At 40.0% G+C, this 25,136-nt stretch overlaps 1 protein-coding gene across 2 annotated transcripts in view; it reads right to left on the reverse strand.

Annotated features, from left to right (window-relative positions):
• The window catches only part of EDAR (ectodysplasin A receptor), a 76,149-nt gene continuing 51,013 nt past the window's right edge, over nt 1-25,136 (reverse strand). Inside the window, exons 5-12 of one of the 2 annotated variants that reach the window (XM_009665487.2) lie at nt 20,230-20,315; nt 9,765-9,851; nt 8,495-8,620; nt 8,329-8,403; nt 7,965-8,037; nt 7,007-7,166; nt 3,948-4,008; nt 1-2,487 (exon numbers count right to left, since the gene is read on the reverse strand). In XM_009665487.2, coding sequence (XP_009663782.2) covers nt 2,168-2,487; nt 3,948-4,008; nt 7,007-7,166; nt 7,965-8,037; nt 8,329-8,403; nt 8,495-8,620; nt 9,765-9,851; nt 20,230-20,315 — 988 coding nt within the window. In that variant the 3' untranslated portion in view covers nt 1-2,167. Of the gene's footprint in view, nt 2,488-3,947; nt 4,009-7,006; nt 7,167-7,964; nt 8,038-8,328; nt 8,404-8,494; nt 8,624-9,764; nt 9,852-20,229; nt 20,316-25,136 lie in introns of both variants that reach the window. The other variant, XM_009665486.2, reaches the window with a different exon arrangement.

Consider the following 25,136-nt stretch of genomic DNA (forward strand, 5'->3'; position numbering starts at 1 on the left):
AATACGACTTTGACCTCTTTCTTTTATTAGCATATTTTATGTTCATATTTTACAATATAATAAGTTATATATACAGCATTAAACAAAATTATTAGAAAGTAAGCCTTTGGCAAGGTCTACAGAAATTTTTTTTCATTCCTGCACATCTTTTGTAGAACAATAAAAATACTGTATGCTAAATAAAATAATGTTAAATAGTCTGTGTTCACAGTGGCACCATTGATTTCAAGACCCTAACTTTTCAAGGCCCAATAAACATAAAAAAAGAGGATTCCTGTGTCATCTTTTAAAGAAATAAATGGTATGTTCTATTAAACGAAAGATGAAATATAGGAGTAACACTGTAGTTACACACTAACGAATGGAGAATGGAATCATCCCCTTGTCTTTCCCCATCTTTTTTGTATTTTCTTAGCAATGGACTAAAACTGCTGATTTAGGGTCTTGGAAATCTTGTTGAAGATTGCTGAATCGTCAGCAAATCTAGAAATCTTACTGAAGCCTGCTGAAGTCCATATGATTTTGTCATTGACTTCAAGATGCAGAGAATTTCATTCCTATTTTAAACATCAATTAGCTACTTAAGTCTTCAAATAAATGCAACCTTCTGCTTCCTTTAAAGAAAAGGCAAACTTATAATCAAATTTGGCACATGCACATGGATGAAGAACGTGTTATAATACTGAAGAAATGATGGAAAAAGAAAAATGAGGAGGATAAGTTTATGATGCAGTACGTCCTTCCTCTGCTATGCAAAACAAGTGCTGGAAAGATTAGTAAATATAGGCATTAAATGGTGATACTAAATGTTCAGAACGTAATTATGACACTATCATAGGTAAGGTCTAGTTACTAAATAATGGAATACTAGTTGTTAACTTCAGGGTTAGAACTGATATTTTTATAACATTTTGTTCAGTCATGAAAGTACTGCTTTGTGAGTGACATTTAATTTAGTGGTTGCTGAAATGCACTTGTTGAAATCTGTCGTTGCTCATTTTAGCTATAAATTAAGTGAATAGGTTTGGTAACAGCTACTGGCTTGTGGTCTGTACAATTTTTCAAGAACTTTTAACCTAGATATTTAGAGATGAGTTAATAGGAAAAGATAAGGTATATTTTTGTCATGCACAAACTCACAATAAGGCTTTCGCTTCTAGAGGAATTGTTTTTCACCTAACTGTGCAGTCTATGCTCATGTTCTACCTTTACAAGAGTAGAGGATTTCAGAAACCGTTTTTCCTGTGTATTTCAGGTGTCTCTAAAGAAACTTGCTTTTTTTTGTTGTCAGTGTAGAATGCACACCACTGTTGTCTGGAGTTCCTCTGTGAAAAATAATTTGGTATATGGATGTTGCTGCTGGAAAATATGTTTTTCACTGTGGTGGGCAAGTTCTTTTTGATGTCTCTTTTTTGTAACGGCAAAGAAGAGAAAAATTATGTTGCTCTCAACTTACAAGTAGTCACTGTCAACTTTCACTGCCCCCTTCCTAACCAGCATGTCCTCCGTAAGTTAGCAGTTTGAATTTATAACTTCTGAAATGTCTATATGGACCAAGAGTGCATGTACATGCATCATATACAGTGATTTGAAGCACTTCAATCTGTAAATTATGTTGAAGCTTTTTTCATATATTATCATGAGTTAATCTGAGGACTGTGTATATATACCTATGCACATACTTCTAGATTCAACAAATCCATAGTAAATACAGACAATTAAACTGGTTACAGACTAAGGGTGTTAGAGCTGATATAATGTGTATTAAATGGGACTGTAGCTATAGTACTGTTTTCAACTGTAACTATTATACTATTGAGCAAACTTTCTTGAAAGCCAGGCAGGAAGGATATCAGCAGGGTTAGCTGCACGTGTACTCATACAGAGAATGGATGTTTGTGTCCACTTATTATCAGTAACTGTTTTAACAAAACCATTTCGTTTAATTATATGTTCGTACCAAGCTTCACGGGAGATTTCTGCTCTCATTTTGGTATAGGTGTAACTTCACTTTTGTAGAAATAAAAGGGAATAACCTTCTGCTGGTCAGGGGGAATGGCTACATAGAAGAAACATCAATGGTCTTTGTCCAAAGTCTTTGACATGGTGCTTTTTGGAATCACTGTTCTTGCCGATGGGGCAGCAATGAAGATCCCAGACAGGTATGTCAGGATGTCGCTGCTGGTTCAGGAGCAGGCATCGCTTGTGCCCACTCCAGAATATCTGCACACAAAGATTCGACGGCGTCCAACCGCTCGATTTGCACGAGTTTGGTTAGCAGTTCCGGGATGCTGTAGCCTGCTGTGCTGATGCGATCAAAGAGCTGCATGCCGTCCGTCATACCGCCAATTTCATCTCGCTTCAGTCCAAAGCTCTCGGCGAGGTGGCGCCACGTTTTCACGATGGCTTTTTCTGTGTTGTATGTCGAGCTGAGCATTCGGCTGGTCTTCTCCAGGCAATCGAATGGCAGCTCCGTGGGGCTCAGACCTGCAAAGTGAGGGGTATGTTGTTAGATGGCTCCATACATACGTCTTGGCTATTTGTGACATTTTTTGTATTAAAATACTCCAGTATACACTATTCACTACAAGTACAGCCAAAATCTTTAAGTGAAAGTCTGTGATAGATATGTCTAGCTCCAAAGACATTACGTTACCAAAATTAACTCTTCTTGTGACAGCAGGGGGCAGTATTAGTGGAATAATTAGGGTATAAAGTTGGCAGAGAAAGAAGAATTGCATGGGTAGTATATATTCCTGTGACACTGTCCCTTCGTTCAGCAGCTCACCAGCTGTCGAAAGGAGTCTATTGCAGACGTATACCCAGTGAGCAGCTCCATTAATACACCTCTGCACCTCTCGTGCAGCGTTTGAGCTGGAGCGACTGCTCTGACCCTTCCCAGAGTCTGTCACCAGCAGCTGCGGTAACAGCTCCGTAATTGAAAGCTGCCCTTGCACGAGTGTGAGGAGTGAGGTGAAGCAATGATGCTGGCCGCTTCCAAGCATAAAAGTCCCTGCAAGTGCTTGTCATTGCTATCACTGAATAGCTAGAGAGGACTGAATGCTCATCTTGTTGGGGGGAAACACTGTGTTTTCCTGGACATTTTTCTGTGCAGTCACAGAACAGAGGAGAGAACCAGCAACAGCATCTTTTCAAAAACAGTCTTTTGGCTTCTGTAGTTTTCCTGCTTCATACCCACCAGCGGGAGTTTGGCAGGACATAGACCTCCCTGAACCACAGAAAACTCATATACACACACATACACACGCGTGCACATGCACACGCAAAGTATGTGGGGGGGGGGGGGAGAAGTAAATGTGGTCATTATCTTCTATTCTGTAGGAAAATGAATTCCTATCCCTTCTGCCGAAACAACCCAGCCAGTCAAGTGCTAAACAGGGTTAATCCTTACACTGCAGGCTTACTTGGAAACTAAGCTTTTGGTCATGCGAAGTGGGACAGCATTTAGAGTAGCTGACAAGGTCAAGATATGTGTCTGAAATACAATTTTTACCCTTTCCAAATCACACTTTCATGTTTGGAAGAAATTTATATCTGTTATCGAAGTAACTCTAAATACACAAATGAGACAGGTTTCTGCTAGACGAGCAATGTAAGAGGTTTTCTCTACCACTTGGTCTGTGTGCTTGCCCAAACACAGCCCAGCGCTGCCGTTCCTGCTTTCCATGGGAAGGAAACCCGTGCATCCAGCTGGAGAAGAGCTGTGGTGTGCTCCAGCACAAATCCAGTCTGGATAGTTCTGGCATCAGGGCCCCATGATGCTTCCTAAGGGCAGGTGAGACTTACAGAGTATCTTCTTCCAGATTTGGACTTCCTGTCTTTATAACTCACTTCTCCATAGGCAGACAGAGGGCTTTCTACTCTATTATAAACAACTGTGATCTAATTTTGTGCTGTTAGCATAGTCACAAGTTTTACACACTCACCTTCTGCAACGTCGCATACATTAGCATACACATCAAGTATCTTTTTCCTTCGACTTTGAATCTGAATGAGAAGAGTTTTATTTCATTATTTTTTTCAGTCATGTGAGTAAATAATCATCAGTCATCAGTACAAAACCTCTGGGAGATCTTCATTTCAAGGCTCTGAATACAAGGATTTATCATACAAAGTCCTCAAGGGCCCCCTTTTGAGGATTCTTAGAGGAGCATGCAGAAATTCAGTCAAGAGTAAACATTTTTCTGCTTTCTCTTTCCACTGTTAGAGATCTTTCTTTCCACTTTATAATCCTCTTTTACATCAATGACTTCTCTGCTTTAAGTGTTTTCGTACTCGATTTCTCTTTCAGACTGAAGCAGACTGCTGGCAAGGAGGATAAACGCAATACCACGCATGTAGGCACATGCACGGATACCCAGGTAAACTAGGATAGGACTAGCCACAAGGGCTTAAATTCAGATTGGAATTGCCTTCTTCCAGTAATGGAAAAGGACTGTAGAGGAGAGGATCCTGCTTTCTGCCATTTGACATAGAACTGCTTAGGGCATCACTAATTTTAGATGGATGGATGGATGGATGGATAGATAGGTAGACAGATTTTTTTTCCCCATGATATACTGCCTGGTTGAATATGAAACACTTTACAGATAGATAGATAAAAAAACAGTTATGTTTTAGAGAGGAAAAATCTGAGGGCCAGGGTGCTCCAGTCATTTTTGACAAGGAAGAGACGCAGACTGAACACCTGACATTTTCCAGGCTGAAAATGGACATTTTGATGTAATTTCATTTAGCAAAAATGTTCTCGAGGTTTGGCCTTGGATTCAATGTGGAGTGAAAACAAACGTCAAAATGTCAGGTGTTCTCAGGGACTGGAACTGTCATCGCTCTGCCAGCTCTCATTAGGACTGAGCTATTTGAAAAGCTGCCTCCTTGATGGGACTCTAGCATTATCTTCACAAATTCACCACTCTTCACTGAAAACCAGGCTGGAAAAAACTCTATTTGGACTGTTCTGTTCTGCGGAAAGATTCTCCTTGTTTTCTATGGGCTCTAAGGGCCAAGGCACATCAATTACTTGGACTACTAGACATGCAGCTGGAGCCCATGGACTGGCTGCCCTACCGAAAGGTGTGGAAGCTGTGCAAGTATATTGTATCTCAGGGAACGGTGATGCAGGTATTAGTTGTTGTTTACATATTCTTGGTAAAATTTACATGTGTTTGATCATTTGGGTAGCTATTGCACTTGCTGTTTCAGAACCCTGCAAGCATAAAATTTTATTTTAATGGGATTTATTAAAATTTCTCTTAAGCAAACTGTAAGATGCCCATTTTCATTGTACCCTCACTTTTAGGACAGGGAAGGAAGCTAAATAATTCCAAGTTCATGAAGAATTATGCAAGATGCTCTTTTTATCAGTGCCTGAAGATAAATTCCAGTGCCTGGAATTTGTGAAGCTTATGCTGGAAGCAAACAGGTAAATTTGAGTCTGATTTGAGATGCTCTGTGTGGTAGCTCATTGCATAATGGTTTTTGTTTTAATTAGGAAGGAGCAGCCTTGGATAAGAGTAGGCCTTTAACTTTCTTTTACCTTGCCCAACAGCTACTTAATACTCTTCCCTATACTAGGAACAATAGTTCATCCCTCGCCTCAGATTGCTGCTTTTCTAACTTCTGGCAATATGCTTAATTGTGAAATCTCAGGTATCTAGCAGAGCATCTCGATGCACTCTGCACTTTTATTGAAAAAGGTTGTCTTTAACCCCATCAGTGGGCTTCAGGCCATTAGGAGTATATTACAACAGGTCTGGAAAAAATAATTCATGCTTCAGATGAGCTTATGTAAATGACTCAAGAGAAAGTATCTATCATATATGGTCTTTGGAAGCCACTTCCTATGAAATGTTCCAATTTTCTGCATATTCAACTTGTGTTATGCAATTTCAAGCAAGTGCATAGAAAAGTATGATTAAAAATAGAGCTGTTAGAGAGACCTCAGAAGACTGAATTTTAAAATGTGAACACTAGAGAGTGGTAAGTTCTTTTCAGATAGTTGAAACCTTTCTCTTGCATTTGAAACTTTCATGTCTGGTCTCAGCTGAGAAATGAGCTGTTTTATAAAGCTTGAGCTAAACCATCTCAACAATTTAAAACGTGCAAACATGAAAAGATGTATTTTCAAACCTTTTTATTTTTTAGAAAAACAAAATGGTTGATATTAAGTGATTTTAAGCGATATTGTGTGATTTTTGTCCTAGCTATTGCTGCTTTTTTTTAACTACCGAAGTTCTAAAAGCTTAAAAAACATCTGAGCCAATGCTTGCTTTTTAAGGATGGTTTCATGTTAGTATAAACTAAAAAGCTGACGGTGAGGGCGTGCCCTAGATATGCCTTGAAATATCCTTAGTGTGATAAAATGCCCTGGGCAGTGCACAGTTAGCAGGAAGGAATGAAGGCCTTCCACAGCAAAACAAACAGCGGATTGACGTTATCCTCTGAAACACAGGAGTGGCCTTCAAAATCTGTGTTTTTGAAAATTATTCACAAAAACTAAGTACAAAACCAGATATTACTGAAAATTATATGGCATAGAAACACTAGCACCACACTTCGGAACATTAGATGCTCTTAAGCACCTGAGAAACTCAGATGCTACACCATGATATGGATCCAGCCATGTTGTTACATTATTTTTCTATCTCTGATTTTCCTTGGTAAGTGTAAGCATTGCTATACTGAGTTTTGACTGTTCCTTTTTTCTTTATTTAAACTATAAAATATAATATTCAAAGAGCAAAGTTATTGCTCTTGTAGGAAATTTACTTTTCAACTCTGAACAGTATATATATACCCACAGACCACCTCTGAAATTCTGGAGGAATACTGTATGCCACTATGCAAGTGAGATTCTCCAATAAATATGTGTCTGGACAAATTCTCTTGTAAATTAGTTCAATCTGCTTATAATGCATTTTGAGGTGATGGTTTGTGTCTATTAAAAAAAAATACCCTCCATTTTTAGATCTCAGAATAGCCTTACCCCAGTTGCTTTGTTGTTTGTAGAAGATTTATCTCTGGCCAAATGCACTAAAGATAATAAGCATCTCTCTGGAGTCCCTTGCTTGTCAACTGCAGCTTCTTCATCACTGTCCATGCTACGACTTAAAAGTCGTTCATTCTCAGAAGATGCATCATTTTCACTGTAAAATGAAGGATAAGGTTATCTTAATGAAGCCTCTCTTAGTGTAACTCCAATGATCTCCTTTTTGCTATCCTAGAGGAATGGAATAAAAAAAGGTTTTCATTTGTTTTAAATGTGCCCAGGTGGGGCTACGAACAAGGAGTTTCCTTAAGGCCTGGAGCAGAAGGTGTGTTTGCTCCTCCCAGCTAATAGTGAGGAGGGGGAACCTTACGTACCTTACCAAAGGCGTGTACGCGAGAGCTATTCTCCAGGCCCTAAAATGGACCTTTCTAACGAGGAGACAGAGTCCTAAGGGCTGATGATTGTGGAGGGAGAGGGCCTCTCCTTAGGAACCTCTGTCTCCTGCTCTTAGGAACCAGAGGAGGAAAACATGCCTAGGTCATCTAGTCTTTTCCCTGCTGAAGCAAAACTACCAGCATATTCACGTAATTCCCTGTTCTAGCTGTACAAGGTTGGACGCAGGAGGCTCCCCGGTCTGTGGAGGTCCAGGGGCCTGCCTGGGCTGGGACCTGGGGCACGGGGTGCTCCAGGCAAGGCTGTCATGTAAAGGTGGCAATGGTCAGTTCACCTTGTCCAGAAAATCCAACTCCTATGACTCTCCTACTGACAGGCTGTATCCTGGTCTACCAGAATGTACAGCATTGAAAATGTTGGGGCTAATTAACTCCGTTTTGCTCTTCGTGTATTCCTTCACACCAGGCTTAAAAAAAAATATCTGCAGTGAATGTTTGGAAATGGTGACCACGTTCCTTTCCTGCTTCAGTCAAACTAGAAGTAAGTTTATTTTTTTACATACCTTTTAGTAGTTTTAGCTGGAGTTGCTGTAAGCTTTTCAAACTCTTCTTTCTCAGAGAATATCACAACATTATCTGCAGATCAAGAATTAGAGAAGTTTAAACTGGCAGTGAATTTCCAAATGAGTGTTTTGTCTTAGGAGCAGCTTCAGTTGGCAATCTTACTGTAAGAATAAATCTCTCTGCTCCCTTTTTAATTGCTATCAGAGGATTAAATGACATCCTGGGAGTGCAAAAACTATTATGCACCATTCCTTAGTAAACTGGCACAGATTTTATACAATTAAAAGGATTAATGATGGATTAAGAATATCTAAGTCCAATGTAATCTTGGATAGAAAAAGCAAAATCCAAACCAATTTATACCTTGCACTTCTTTCTTCTCTTCTTGTGTGTTGGCCTGAGCTTCAACATTTTTTACAGAGTGGCTCTTGCAACAGGCTAGGATATAAAAAGTATCACTTAATAATTATTCTCAGAAACTACCTAAAAATAGCGTTTGCAGCTAAAATTTCATATACTGAACAATTACCTTGAGCAGAAGGTTTTGTTTTCACAATGTAAAACATGATGATGAGGACAATAGCAATAGCCATTATGAATATGGTAGACATTGCAATTATAAGAGCTGTAGCCAGATGTCCTTGACCTGAAAGATCTGCTAGAAACACAAAGAAGTATTTTGTAAACTCTTAAAATCAGAGAATAGTTAGCAGTCTGCAGCCTACTTTAAACTTACCATTTGCATATTCATTTACTTGATCTGAGTCTTGCCTGACTTGTTAAGCACTGAAAAACTTAGTACTATATCTGAAGGCAAACTAACTGATAGGATTTTACAAAATTATGACATTTATGCTGCAATAACTAGTTGACAGTAGTCATAAGAAATACTCCATCACATATTCCATTAGATTTGAAGAGGAAGGAATTTATATTATCTGCTAATAATATAGGAAACTATATATGAGCAGGAGGAGCAGTGTTCCTAACACTGAATTCTGGGAAACAGAATTAAAAAGAAAAAAACAAACAGGTTGAGAGCTAAAATGACTGTTGGTTACTATGGCTGCCTCAAAAGCTTTGTAGAGAGCAGAATACAATGCACATGTGAAAAACTGATGCTATTCTAACAGATGCTTAAAACACAGCATGGCTGGGAGGTGAATTTAACGTAAGAGATGTAAGAAGAACTTAAAGTACAATCCAAAAGCCACAGAAGAATACAGAAAATGACAAATATGCTAAAAAGCATGAAAACTTGAATTTTTCTGAAAACATGATCCTCAAGATCACGCTTACAGACAAAACCAGGAAGATCAGCAGTGTCAGTCCCTCATTAGTGGCATCTTTCCTACTGTGTCTTCTCATTATTCACATATTTTGAACAATGAATAACCATAACGGAGAACTGTTTATATTAACTCAACAAGACACTGGCTATACTAGTGCATTAAATTATTTTCACTGGTCTAAGCTAGGCTTTGCTGAGCACAATGCCGTCTCTCTATTGACACAAATAACGAGCTAAATTCATTGCTGGCATTACTGAGTACAGTCAAAGTCCATTTTAAGTCCATCTTACTAACTCAGCAGTGTTGATTAACCAAGAAATAAAAATTCATTCTGAATTATTTTTAATAACAGTTTCAGAGATCTGGAAGTAGTGGCAATGAATCACACAATCGTAATAGTGAATTATACAGTAGTAATAACAATAGTTATTTTCAGTTCAGTTGTGCTGTGTTGGTGTAGTCTCAAAAGCAACAGCTGCTAAATTAAATCTGTAAATGTATTCCTACCTTTGTGAGCGTGCTGGTAAGGTGAGAAAGTACTTGTGCCAGAGGTACTTGGGAAAACGGCTGAAATGCCAGAGGTAGCCCCCGCACCTGCAATATTAATGGGAACGCCATAAGCTTCCATGGTTTCTTTGCCCAGTCAAAACAATATCTTGGCAATATCAAGCAAACAGCCTTTCCTTAGTTTGCTTGTGTTTCCTGTTCAGTAGTGAAGAATCCATGATTTCACTATGGCTTTTGAAATGTCACGAATCCCAGTATGCATCTCTGGCATTTTGAAAATTGTCTTTAGCATACATTTTTGCATAGCATTATTGGGGAGGGTGAGAACTCAAAGTTCATGAGTGGTTATTAATTTATAAGGAACCCAAGCACCTTCAGACCCATGCAGGACCAGCTGCTTCATATGGATTCCCATGTTACGAATCTATCCTGGGCAGCAGAAGGTTTTCCAGAATCTGGTTGATAATATATTTACAATCCTGCTCTATTTGCAACTACAGACTTCAAGTCGCAGCTCATAGACTTGTTACATCAGTGTTTCTCACAGGTATCCTTCCCTAGCAGCATCTCGGTGAAACTCTGATGGTTTGCAAGCCCTCATGACCCCACAGGAAAACCAAGGAAAAGTGGCAAATAGTCCTGTTGAATGCCCTTCGGTTCCACAGAGCTGTACTATGATGAAAGGAAATATTAGAATTTCCCGCAATCTAGCCGGATAATATGTTTGTTATGATTCCCCCTGTCAGGCCAAATCTATGTTCTGTGGAAAAAAAAAAAATCCACAAAAATCCAGAAATGAAGAACTTAAAAGGAACACTCCACAGAAGCAGAGGATTAAGTGAGATTGTCCAGTGGGTCTTCTCCATTTCTAAATTGTACAGTTAATTAAAAAAGTTAGTAGTTTTATTAATCTTTCAGATGATGTCATACACCAAGTTTTCAAAGCAGTAAACCAAGTCGCAAATTAACGTCTTTTGACAATACTAGACAATACTGAAAATTACTGGCAATTAGGCTGTTGATAGAGTATGCTGTTGGAATAGAATTCCAAAAAAGGAATGAAAATACTAGGGCTGGAAGAAAACATTTTCTTGGTACCTCAAACAACCTTTAACATAATTGATAAACAGGTTATGCAAACAGAAACTATCAACAGATATTGAAAAACATCTCCTAGCAGCAGGGGTAAGGAATCCCTGCTGCTTTATATTATCTGTATATTGAAGCAGTCTAGTGATAACTGAATTCAGCAGTCCTAAAGCTAAAATGCTGTCCCAGCCATCTGGTAAGGTGCGTACAGCACGTGGCTCAAAAACCTAGTTTGGCAACTAGAGTATCTGAGAACTAACCATGCCATGCTTTTGGCCTAGTAAATGTTACAAGAAATTAAACCCACCAGGTAAACAGGAAATTAAGTGGTCTGGAATGATCTGAGAAATGTTCCATGGTTAAGAACAAAGAAACAGACATGCTCTTCAAATTAAGATAAATGTTTTATAAAAAGGAAAAAGTATTACCTAATATAAAATGTGGCTGTGTGTACTGAATGAGACATGTACACTCTTAAAGCAGCCACAAAGTATGAGTTGCAGATGGCTTCAAAAGAAATTTGCTTTAACAGAGGTAAAACTCCTTTCAAACCTCATTTGTCGGAAGGAAATGTATTCAGTTATTATAATTGCTTTCTTCAAACTGAAGAAGTGTTTTCATAAAGTTTTAAATATACTAATTTATTAACTCAGATGCTTTTAGTATTATGCAAATGACACATTAATCTTGCCTCTGGTCCCTTCTCTGTAACAGGCTCAGTTCTAAGAATTAGTTATAAGCTCCAGAAACTACAGTGTGACGGTAGAGCATCTAAACAGCACTAAATGAAGATGTCATCTGCATGGAATGGAGAATAAAGATGGGTAGTTTATCAAATTTTCAGCAGTTCTTCACAAAACTGAAATGAATCACCCTTGGTCTTGACCTGTGAATTTCTCATCACAGCTGGACAATGGAGGAAATTTAGTAACTAGCCAGTGCTGTAGGCCAGTACTTCCTTTCATGTCCACAACTCCCAGTCTTCTGCCTGTTCTTGCTGTCCCCTCGGCAAATCCAGTTACAGACAGTTGCGATTCTCTGCAGTTCTTGCAAGCTGCAACAAGTCAACAATAGCTATTCTTACACTGCTTTTCAGTTAACACACGCAAACTCTTCTGCTTTGTCTGCCAACAGGCTCGAGCTTGTTTCCTTCATAAGCAACTTTTATCACACTTGCTTCTTTCCCTCATTCGAAATGAGTAGTAACTGAGATATCTCTGCCTTGCTTAATCAATCTTTCACTCATTGTGTATGATTAACATAACGTTTTTCACTTGGCAGTGAAAGGAAGAACAGTCAAGGTGGGAAGTCAAGCAGCAAGCATGTAATACAGGAATGGGGGCAGGGAAGGTCGTCCCCGCTTCTTTCAGGATTGCTGCCTTATCACCGACGCTGGAATTACATGCTGCTTTATGGTACACTCATAATGGATACTGCGTTACCCAGCTTTACCTCACATGAGGATATGGTGCATCGCCCACACCACAGGCACACGCACACACTAGATCCTCTCCAATGCACCTTTAGCATCAGCGCCTACGTGCAGATTTTTCTTTCAGTTACATGGGAATGGGACTACTTGGTTTGCTCAGGAGTGTTAAGCAAAATCTAGGCTGATGCTAGAACATGACGGCCTTTTGTGCCCATGTGGGAGTTAGTCATTATGCATATTTTAAGCCTATTATCAAATTTAATAATTTGGCATATGCATTATGAGCCAAGATTTTTCTTTAGATGTGGCTTAGAAGAAAGTGCCAATTCCAGCACCTGCATTAAAAGGGGAACGAAAAATGCCAGCTTCTGCAGAATTTCTGTTCATGCCATTTTTGCAAGAGCGAAAAGAAGCAAAACTCATAGCTATTGCTTTTTCCCAGTCCAGCAATATGCCATAACGACAAGGTCAGTCATTCCTGTGCAAATCCAGTTTGCATCCAGATCACATTATTAATTCTGGTTCCAAGACAGATGACACTTACATAAAAAAAGAAAGACTTACTTAGATTTAGCTCAGGCAGAGTCATGCTAAGGTGCCGCAGCACAACATATGGAAATAACTGTATTTTAGGCACAAAAAAGACTAATGGCTATAATAGAGTTGTGCAAAAGAGTGGTTTATGTTCCTAGACACCTGTAAGTAATGTTGTAGGAACGAGATAAAGACATTCAGAAAGAAGGTTATCACTGAAGGTATGTCAGCTTTTACATTATGAATGCTTTTATTCAAAAAATTTGTAATTTAGTCATAGCTTTCTCAAAGTCTAAAGAGTTTCGTTAAAAAATGCTTATTTTATTGTTTAAAAGAAAAATTGAACTTATATTCACACTTGAGGGTTTGTTTGTTTTTTTTAAACAACTCAAAAGATAACTTTAACTTAAGTTACCATGCAGCTAGCCTTTTGTCCCTATAGTGAACAAATGCAAGACAAATTGTTGTTTCAAAGAGCTTTACTGCTGTATGTAACAGGGCTATTACAGTTGTTTGTGTGTTGCAGGACATATTTACATTACGAAGCGATGAACAAAACTACCAGATTTGTGAGAGGAGGAGGGTGCAGGAAAGGGAGGTTTTACCAGCATGCTCTCTTGCAAGTGTTTGTGTGACTGAATAAAATCTGGTGCAGTAAGAGACCATATGTGTTTCTGACACAGATTGCTGTAGGTGTCAGCTTATTGATCCACACACAGGACTGCTGCTCATAGCTAGCAACAGCTTTTTTTTTTTCTTTGAGGTTTATTTAATAATGACCTATTATAAAAATACACAAAATGTGTATACAACAGACTATCAGAGTGATCCCGCAAACAAGAAGCATTTAAAAAATGTCTCTGGGCATACATGTATCTATGTCTTGCTATTGAGCGTAACTTGCTTTGTCCTAATGCATCCCCCTTCTCACAGCCAGGGTCCATTTATGAACGGCAATCCATACTCATTCCTGCCAGCTGAGCTGTGAGCGCAGCCACTGTGACTGCTTTAAGGCAGCGAAGTAAGATAAAGCACACACACACAAATAAATTATCTAGCAGCCTGAAATCTGAGGTGAAAAATAAATTATATTGAGTTGAAATTCAATAAAGGTAGAAAGTTTATGGCTGACAAAGTAATCGAAAACTAGATTGTAACTAAATCTAATCCTAAATGAAGACCTAGATGCTTAGAAAACATAGGCCAGAAGTCTCAGATTAATGTAAATCTGTATTCAGTTTCCGCAATGTAAATCTGTATTCAATCTGTATTCACTTACATAAAGGGTTCAGTTTCAAACTTAAGGAAACAGCACTTCACATGGAAACACTACACACTTGGAAAGTAATGAAAGCTGAAGCAGTTGTCAAAATCAAGCCAGTTTCTAAGGTGCCTACGTGTGAATTTAGCAATTAAACATTAACCGAGTCTGAAAGTAGGGTAAAGCCCTAAGTAACAAGAGAACATCCCAGACAATGGAGAATTGTTTTTTGGTTTACTGTCTTTTACTTTCAAGGAAGATGACACAGAATGCTAAAAGGCAGGTCACTCCAGTGTTTACTGCAGCCCTGCTAGGTACTTCAGCTAGTCTAAGCACTTATTAATCAGGAAAAGCATGAAGTGTTTGATTCCTGAGTCTGAACCCTCTAAAAACCGTGACAGCAAAGTTTCTCCAGACTTTTACTTTAGATCTGGTCATACTCACTGCAAGTAACCACCAACCACAGCACTGTTCAGACACATAAAAGGAAATATTTTCTACTGTTGTGCGCTTGCTAACGGCTTCGATTGTTTTATTTCTCCCACCTGCTCTTTTATTAGACAGTTTGCTGAGGCAGGGGAAGCGCTGACTGCGACCAGCTCTGCGGCCTCAGCTTGGCAATTTCTTTGCATCTGTTGCAGTCTGGCCTCGGATTCCCTAGGAGTCGTAATTACTGTACAATATTGGACTTGCCTAGGCACGCGTGTCACGAGTTAGCCCTAGCTCCAAGAACTGAGCATTACCATCGTTTTCCCCATGCAATGAGCTGGGGGGAACAGCAGTTTAGCAGAAGCATCAGAGGGATGAGAAGGGGTGTGATGGGTCCCCCCCTGCTCCTTTCTTGCTGCAGCCCGGGTCCAGCCGCCCTTCTCAAGGATGCCCTGAGCCCAGCCTGTCCCGGGAATCCCGGGAGCTCAAGGGAGCAAGCCCCATCCCCGCTCCTTGGCTCCCTCCCCTTGAAAAGGTTTCCTGCTGAGGCTTCATCCTAATATTAGGTTCCTTTCCTAATATAGACAAACTCTAAGGGAATGAGAATTAGACCACACCACCAGTCAACAATAAAGCACTGCCTTCAACATTTCTCCCATTCCACATGTGAAGAGGAATGGGGTGTTCGGCGATCAAACAACTCAAAAAAAAAAAAAAAGTGTTAGCTCCAGCTAACAAGCCTATTCATTTGTAAGCATAATTTGAAACAGAAGGGGGGAAAAAAAAGATCTTGATGTTGATCATATTACAAAAGGACAAAATTGGCAAGGAAAGAAAATTAGTGATATTATAAAGAATGGAGATTTAAAAATAAAAAAACTCTGAAAGAATTATTTTCCACTAATTTACGAGGTTTTTCAGTGCTAGGCTTGTTTGTGCTAAACATTTCACTCAAGGAGCCTGAGTTCTGAGTCTTTAGTACGGGGATATAGAAGTGCCCGCCCCAATTGGTACTTGTCACACAAAGCCTTCAGCCCATTAGTAAATGGTTCTGTCTCATCTGTTTAGTTGCTTTTGAAGTTCTAACGATACAACAATAAAAATGATCTTTTATGTTTCCAGATGCTAATCGCTGTCCGGTAATTCAAAAATAACTTGACTGAGTTTATTTTTCTTTTTTTTCTCTTAATTTTTAGTTTTGCTAAGCCAACACCCTATGTTTTAGGCTTAAAAACCTACACAGGCTGATTATTGCGACTATTTTCATGCATATGACTAGGAAAAAAGATGAGAGGAAATAATAACATTTTGGGCCCATGCACACCTATGAGGGTTGAAAAGAAAACCCTCAATCCATTGCTAAAGTCCTCTAGATCAATTTGAATGGAAAAGGATTGGCATATTAGATGTAATCATGTAAATATAACCTCTAAGTATGAAGCTCTTCAAGTTCTTGTAGCAGGGTTTGATTTTGTTTTTCATCTTCATTTTTGAGTTGGAATGGCAAATATCCAAGTTTGAACAGAAGAGCAGAGTGTATGTATATTTACTAATAGAGCACTGCAGCTGCTAAAAGATAAAATCACTTCCAGCAGTAGCTGTTCCTCTCTGCTAGAGAAACTCCATGTAGGTTAAAATCGTCTGTCTTTTGCACATACTTTTATACTGGGTAAAAGAAAAAAAAAACAAAATACATTTTCAGGGGCCTCAAGTGACTCTGATTCCAGCACTGTCGACAGAAAATCCAGCACTATTAACTGAGGTAAGCCACATCTTAAAAGTGGTTTGATGCTCACTACCTGCAACATATTATCCTCCAATTTGCATAGGAAATCTGTATCCAGTGTCTGCCTCACTCGCTGCAAATGCTGCTATTTCTCACAGAGGTATCATATCCCAGTTTAGGGTCTGCAAGGTTTACTGCTGTCTCCTGATTTGCTGCATGTGCAGCTGAAGGTCACGCATCTTTGATGTTTTGGCCTCACGCTCCCCTGTGCTTAGCAGCGCAGTCCTGGGAGACACAGGAGAACGGCGTGCTGAGAGCTCACAAGTCTAATGTAGACATGTCACAGTGCACAAAACCCATGAAAAATTGCAATCTGTATGATGATGCTGACTGCTTTCAGGAGCAAACTCTCGTCCAAGCGAGAATAAGCTTTCCTTCTGCACAGTGCACATCCTTATGCTCAAACACGTACAGCCCCTTTGCCCCGTCATGTACATTTCCTACCAGCTACCACTGAATCCTAGTTTCCATCTCAGTCTGCAGGTCATTATTGCTTTTATCCTTTCGTCCAGAGAGAGGTTTTCAACACTGTCACCTGGTGATACGTTCAACTCAATTACATGTCTGACTCCTATGAAAAGTGTCCTTCTCCTCTCCCTTTTTTCCGTGTTACTTGTGCTACTTGTGTCTCAAGTTCCTTGATAGGAAAAAAAAAAAAAAAAAAAAGGTGACACAGGCTCATCAGGAAATTCCTTTCTTTCTTCCCATACTCTTTACACTAATATTTCCAGCTGCTGGGTGTTCATCTTGTTTCCTTAGCCATTTCAAGGTTTATTGACTGTGTAGGAGATGAAAGTTGCACAGCAGGCTCTTGGACTTGAAAGCTATTTGTTTAGCCTTTGATCAAAACTAAATACTTTTCTGCCAGATAAAATGTATGGTCAGGAATTCTTTGAGCAGGTTTCCACGCAGCAGCACATGCATCCTGCTTAGCTCTCGTTGTGGTGTTCTGTATCATTGGGACCAGACAGCTCCCCAGGTAGATATTTCTCCTGCTAAGGGGAATGCTGTGCTCCAGTCCTGTCTCAGGCCTAACAAAGGCCTAAAATGGGATTTATCTGCCCTTATTTTGGTATCTAAAACTAAAGCATTTAAGCCAAACCTTGTCACTCTGAACTGCCTATTTTGGAGTAATTTGCCGTCCTTGTTTCCCTGTAGCCCGTTGGGTCACCCGTTTCCAGTGCTACACCCTCACAAAATTACCACGAAAGGGAATATGCAGGAACATTAGATGAAAAGGCAATTCTAGGGGAGTGTCACCTTGGCAAATCTTAAGTTCCTGAACTCTGTTCAATGCTATTTCAAAGTCTCAAAAAAGGAGGTGAAGAAGGCTGGGACCATTTGGAGTTTTCTAATGCCCTCTGGACCTTCCATCATGACAGCTGGAAGGATGAATAAGAAGCTCCAATAAACAGAATTTGTTCTGAGTACAGGAATCATTTATAGCAAAGAGCTTCTATGATCCTTCATATGACAGAGACCGCATGCTCACATTAACATTATATGTTCAGAGTGCAGCAGTTAGTTTAGGCATTTGCAGACCTCAAAAAAGTATGCAATTGTGTTTCATTGACATGACATTCCTTTGCTCTGACTGGTATAATTTGATGTTAGTGAAATCTGAGATGAAGAGGTTTTATTTTTGGCCATTTGATAATATCAGACTTTATGCTGCTTGCCACAAGGACAGTGAGCCTTTCAGAGATTCCTGTTGCAAGGCTGTTTTTCCATTTGGAATCCAAATTATTATTTATGAGCTTAGAAAACACCATTCTAAACAGTATCAAGAGTTTTAGCTATAATAAATCAAACTGAGCGCAGTGATTTGAGGGACCACCACAAAGTGCTTGAACATTTGTAGCTGAACGATTGGTTTCACGGACTTGACTAATATGGTAATATTTACTCTTGCTAGGACTCGTGTTCTCTCCAGCATGAGTACTCCACTGCTTCATAGGTTTATACACTTGCCTAAACTCCTCCCAAAGATAATATATATTTCACATATTTATTCTTGTGTTTTTCAAGTTAAAAATATATGTGGTTGGTCAGTTGCACAATTCATACTTTCCTCACAGTAGTAAGCACGTTTATATTGTATCTGCCAATTATACTGCAAAGGTTTGTTTTTTGAATTGAGCAATAGCTACAAGAGCTTTTGGTACTTCCTTGTCTGATCAGTAAGCTATAATATGTCTGGTGTTACTAAAAACCCAGCTCCGCATGTATCCGAGACCATCAGGGCTGAGGAAGCAATTCATTGCAGATGCTATTTTTCATTTTGGAAGTGAGGCTTACTTGTGGGCAGAAAGTATGAGTGTGGCTATACTGGCTAGTGGCATCTAGAGGAACTGGTGAGATAAATACCCCATGCCTTGAACCAAGGATCTCAAGGCGTGTTGAAAGGGTAATTTGTTTGTTTGCTAGGTATCACCAATAAGCTGTTAACAAAGTCAGGTTCCAAAACCCAACAGGCTTCATCAGAGGTCCTGCCGTTTTGGCTACTGTGTTGGCATCAGGAGTGGTTGTGCCACCTTCACAGGGCAGCCAGGCCGCACGCACATGCAGGAGAAGGTGTGTTTTCCTCCTCTCCTCTTCCCACACACCCTCATCTCCTACCTAGACTCCTAACCTTCTGTTTTGCTCATCTCCCCACATCTCAGACTGGGGAGACTCCCTAGCACCGTGGCCTCACCTCCAAACACATACCATATCCACCAAAATTACGTTCACCCAGCCTTCACACCCCTCCTGTTTTCTGGCTGGGAGGTTTACAACTTATCAGCTACTTCCCAGGCACACGGTTCAGGGAAATGCCTCCATGGGGCTGCCACTGCTCATTGGGAGATCTGTGCTGTGGTATTTATCCCCTGGCTCATCTGAGCTTTTGCAGTTTAGGAAAGGTGGGAGCTGTCAGTGACCTATCCTCCTTTGAAGTGGGTTGCAGAGCACCACAGTTCGGCAGCATCTCAACTAGGTAATTACTGTTTGTGTGCATAAGAAAATGTTCGGGGAGGTTTGTGTCAACCACTGCTTTAAAATCAAGCAGGCAAAACATTGCAATTATTTTATATGGTAAGGACTTTTAAAAGAACAGGGAGTGTGGCGAGGATTTTGCTTGTACTTGCATCAGATTTCTCTAGCTGGGGTGCTGCCCACTTTTGTCTATTTTCTTAGCTTTTTCTCTTGATCTGCTCTGGATTCTGAGGGAGTGTCCAAACCAAGCCATTTATTCATTAGAAGGGAACTTCCTTTCTTCCTAAAGAAGAACTCATTCTTCTAGGGGTTACCTCCGCATTAGAGTGCTCCTAGGAGGCTATTCTCCCTATCCATGGCATGAAGATGAGTCAGCCTTTGCGCTCAAGCAGCACGCAAATGAACAAGTAGTGCTAAAGTGTCTCACGCACATACCTTTTTTGTTTCAGTTAGCAAACTACAGCTTCTTTTGTAACTGAAGTCTGCAGAATTAGCTCTACTATCAATGCTGGCTATCACACTCCACTGCCAACCCTTGTATCACTTTGAAACCAAAGGATATAAAAAAGTGAGATACACTTTTACTAAAGTCTAGAAAATTTCCAGAAAGTGTTTTCTTCATAGCTGAACCAAAACTGAATTAAAAAAATATGCAGGTTTGTGACTTCCCATACCTATTTGGTTAAAAAGCCATAATAAGTTCTGTCTGAGATGCTTTAACAGATGAAAACCACAACATAACTGAGCAACAGCAGGTCCTAAAATCAAAGGTTCTGATCTCCCCCCACATGTTCAGTATTTGCTTCCTCTGTTGGCAAGTCTAGCTGGACGCAGAAATTGCTTCAGTGGAGACTTAGTGTTTGAACATAATAATCATCGCTGAAAGACTTCATATTGAGCTTCCAGATGATTCCAAGTCAAAACCAGATGAAATGCACAGAAACCACAGAACACTTACATTCCTTGGTGTTAGGAGGCGCCAACAAGCACGAGTAGCAAACCATGCCGTAGATGTTTCGAGGTCTGTTTTCCAGCATGTAGTACCTAAATGAAGGGCAAGATGAGGCAAAACAGTGTAAATTAATATGTTAGAACTGAGCATGGTTCAGCAGCAACTAATTATACTGAGATAAAATCACTTTTAAAACACTTCTATAAGCAATTTAATGCAATGATTATTCTTTTTTTTTTAACTGCTTGAATAGAGACAGTGTTTTTCTTCTTCCTTTCCCCCTAAAAGGCAATTAATCAACTATCAAGCCTACATGACGAGACGTAGTATCATTGCCTAAAACAACATTGTTCTCCTTGCTGAGTTCAAGCTACAGTTTACAGCATGTCCTGAAAAAAGACTTTTCAAATAAGGAGAGCATTATTTTTTAAAGCAATAATCATCCAGGCAAGACCACCAGTTGGATATCACTGGCTAATTTTCTTCACAAGCACCGTAATCTCCTTAATGAAGGAGAGAAAAAGCCAAATCTGAGCCAATTTTGGCTATCAAATAGAGGAAAACACCATCCTTACAGGGAAAGCTAGATTATGCTTTACAATTCGGTAAAGTTCCTTGTTGTGTACTTTATAAGTTAGCCTTTGACATTGGACTTCCAGCACAAAGACAAGTTTTTCATGTTTCAAACTTTTAATAAAGCTAGCACTGGAATAAGGTAATTGGGTGTGCAAGAATCTGATTCAAAGGCAATCTATTCAAAATTGTAGACAGCTGATGTTACATATATGCCTTTACAAATCACATGTTAAATTTTAATGAAAAAAAAATTGTAATCCAGTAGAGCAGGCACTCATTTTATGCAGCTGAGTACCCAACATGATAAACACTTGATGCCGTGATAAATCTGTTTTCTGCTCTTACCTATCTATCTATGTGCGTGCAACACTTTTTTTTTTGTTTTGAAAATGTACATATTAGGAACTTACTGTTGAAACTGTCTGTCAAAATCAGTTCCCATTCATTACCCAGTCTACAAACAAGGGATACAGGTACAGGAAACAGGGTACTCTGAGATGCAGAGAGGGCCTGAGAAGGTGCACAGACTAAATGTGGTTCCTCTTTTTTTCCTACTAGTTTTAAAATATTCACCCTCAGTCTTCTCTGTGAACGGTTCCTGTGCCCCATGTGCTGCTCTGCCTATCTTTCAATAGCAAAACCTAATTTTTTCTTTCTTACGGGGCCTGTATAATGTTAGATTGTCGAGCAGTTAGTTAATAAATAAGCAGGAAATGACTGTCAAACCACAAAAAAGAGTGGCGGGCCAAAGATACATATTGCTCTATACAGAAAAGTACAGGACAGTTAAGATCCACAGTCTAATAGCCACAGTGGCTTAAAGAAGATGAACAGCCTTTCCGACAGTTAATAACATCAAGCTGGTGGAATATTTTTTGGTTTTCACAACGATGCAGAATGGTGGAGGACGGGCAGAGAAAACTGAAGAGGATGCTCATGGGCAAGCAACTCTTCACCTATGTATGTAGGAAATTCTGCAATTGCAAACATTAAAGATTCACCTCTGTGAAATACTAGTAACAGATTTATGTTGCTGGCTACTTTGCAATGCACCGAATATTAAATGCAGTGTTGGAAATAACTTCTCACATTATATCACTAACTGTGGAGAAGAAGTAGACCAAGAATGAAAGAAAGAATGATAATCAATTTTCATGGTGTTTCTCTTCCACTGTGAGACTCATTATTCATCTTTCCTGAGCACCCACTGGTCTCAGATTTTGAAGTGTTAGAGAAAAAATCCTGGAGTAAATGCTAGACTGAAAAATGGGCTGGAGTGTTTTCATGCTAACACCATGGTGCTTTATCTTGGACTTATCTTGGTGGTGTCAAGTCACAGTCAGGAACTTGCTGGTCCCAGAAGCAGAATCTGGAGCCCCAGGTTCAGGTCTGCTCCCCTGCAGGGACAAGGGCACCTCAGAGTTGGAGCACAGCTCTCAGCAGGGAACAGTGCATCAACAGAGGGAGAGGGAAGTGCTGAGTTCATGGGTGGAGGCATCTGCTGCTGTATTTAGAACTGCCAGGAGGGAATGTATTTCACTTCAAACTCACTTACTAAACCTTTTAATTCAAAAACGGAGCAAAGCTCTCCCTCTTGCTTTTAAAACACCTCAGAGAAAAGAAATGAAACGGGATTTGCTGTAACCATTGGCAAACACATAAGAAGGGAAAGCATCAGTAGCCGAGGCATCTCTGCCTCCATTTTAAAAGCAAGCAGCTTTGTATTCCCTCTTGTGAGGAGACCAGTGAGTTGCTCTGGGCTGAAAACAGTAAGACGCTGGGGTAGTTTTCTGCAGATGTGTCATCTTCTCATGGGTGCCCACTTACGGCCACTGCTGAGGACACGTGTCTGGGCTAGAAGGACCCTTGCTCTGAACAGCTGTGGCCATTCTTAGTTGGTTATGATCTTAAGCACACTCTGATTAGGTAATCCTAATGGATGAACCCATTGAGGGGAAAAGCCTGAGTTTCACCCAATTCCTGCATTCTTGACTATCTTATTTAGCACGACTAAAGAGCTTCTGGGCAGGAGCAGAACTTTAAGAGGGGCACTAGGATAAACCCTGCCATGTCCCAAGAGGGTAGATGCCTCCAGAGTTCACTGGCAGCTGTACTTTGGTTTCGAGAATCACAGTTTGGAGCTAAGCCTTTGAATTCTGCCCTCGTCTCAGTCTGGCAACATTATTGTGAGCCTGACAAATAGTGTTATCCCTATTTCATATGGAAGGGAATCTGGGCATAGAGAAGTAATGGAAGACCCATGCTCTCATGCCAGAGGTATCTTTCTTCCCTAAGACTGGTCATCAGTAACACTGTAAAAATAGAAGAAAAATTATGTAATTATCCAGTGTCTTTTTTAAGGCAAATGACAGAAAAAGATACCCACACCATTTGGGAAAGGGCTGGTAAATTGGTGGTGTTTTGTCTAAATACTTTTGATGATAACGTGCCAACTGCTCAACTTTTCTAAGGATGCTTTACTAAACTGGTGAGTCTATAGAAATAGTAAAGGGAGGAGATGCTCCTCAGTACGGATTGTAGCGTCTGGGATGTTACTTTGGAAACGCCTCCAGTGTGTTACTGACGCACAGTCCTCTGAAAATGGAGAACCTGATTTTTCTGTCACATTAGCTCAAATGTTCTTTGAGGGTTGCTGCCTCTGCAAGGGAGCGCTCTGTCAGCTGCCACTTGTCCCGGCACCTGGCTGTCCCTCTGCAGAAGGTGGCAATGAGAAAGGGTGGCTGGTCGGCACTGCCCTTCAGCTCGCAGGGGCTTAGAGTTTTCCCACTGTCACACAGGAACAACCCCCGAGCTTCTCTATGCTGCTGAAGGAGTTAAGAAGGGTTCAGAGTGTGCTTTACCCCATATTTAATTTACCTTGAGAATTTCATCTCTTCGAGTTCAGAGTGAGAGGGTTTTTCACCTTAATTGCTGGCCTTGACAAATTAACCCAAGACCTGAGAGCCCCACCCAGCAGCCCAGGGCCAGACTCAGGCAGGCCAATTTCTGCTACAGGTTACACCTGTGCAAATGTGGTGTTTTCAATTACTCCCTAAGTACCAGCTGTGCAATCTGACTGTTTTCAGGTGGGACCCCACTCCCTCCAGGGTGACTTCATTAGTCCTGAGGAAATTGCAAAACGGCAACTGTGGCCACTATTTCACCTTCTTGCTCCTAGTGATGTATGAGGGGCAGTCAAGAGGCAGTTCTTTTTAAATCACACTGTTGATTTGCTTGGTTGGCGGCTAGACAAGTCCTTCTTTTTATTTGTAAGCTGCGAAAATTTCTCATGGACTCGTTGATATAATAAACTTGGAATCTTGCAGAGCCTCTTTAACAGAGTTTCCTGCGCTATAAGTAGCGTGGGTTCTATTGTGTCCGCAAACTCTGCACAAAAGCGAGATGTCAGGAGTTACACGTTTAAGCCAAAGAGGTACGCATACAGAAATTAAAAAGGTAAATAAAGTGAGGTTTTTGTTTTAAAGTATTTGCTTACCCAACAGAATGTTGAGAAAGCAAATGCCTGTTTGCGTTTGCAGACATTAGAAGGTAATATAGTCAAGAATATGCTGCTAATATAGTCAACGTGTCAATTGCTTTCTCACCATTACCATCAGAATTATACAGAGCATAACACATAACTAAAAAGTTAGACTTAATAAACAGCATCTATTATAGCCCCTTCAACCAGCCACAGAACTTATTTTTATTCTGAATACCAGCACAGATCACGTTAGCAGCTACTTAGACCCCTCTTTCTCTGTTGCCTAAAAAGGACCTTGAGAGACTAAGGTTGCCTTGGTGAATCTCCCCAGACTGCTATGTTAGCTAATGCTGTCAACTGTTGACAAATTTGCCAGCTGGTCACATTTGGAGAAGACATGTGTTACGTTCCTAAAAATGAACATCTAGTGCCAGCGTAGATACTGTAGGACATCCAAGACGTCTTCACGAAGTTGTTTTACACAATACAGGACTTACGAAGTGCCCTTCTGAAGAGGCAACTGGAGGCCAAGCTGGATTCCTTACAGCATCTAAAATAGCACTGGACACCTATGCTTAGGTACATGAATTGTTCCCTTTCTGTTTCTGTTCACAGAATAAGTTTTGGTTTTTTGCAGTTTGTTCTCAACACGTGTTTCTTCAGTCAGTGAGATTTCAGTAAGATTAATGGCATGTTCTGATTTACTAAACTCACCAACACTTTTCAAACACTGGAAGTTATTGTTTTAGGAGAAATTGAAAAGCATAATTCACCAATACTGTACTGATAATCAGCTAGGACATGAAGAGAGGGTTTCAGAGATTTTAGATTTTAAAAAGTACTTGCAGCACCA

The sequence above is a fragment of the Struthio camelus genome, chromosome 1 (genome assembly GCF_040807025.1).
Source record: "Struthio camelus isolate bStrCam1 chromosome 1, bStrCam1.hap1, whole genome shotgun sequence".
Lineage (NCBI taxonomy): Eukaryota > Metazoa > Chordata > Aves > Struthioniformes > Struthionidae > Struthio > Struthio camelus.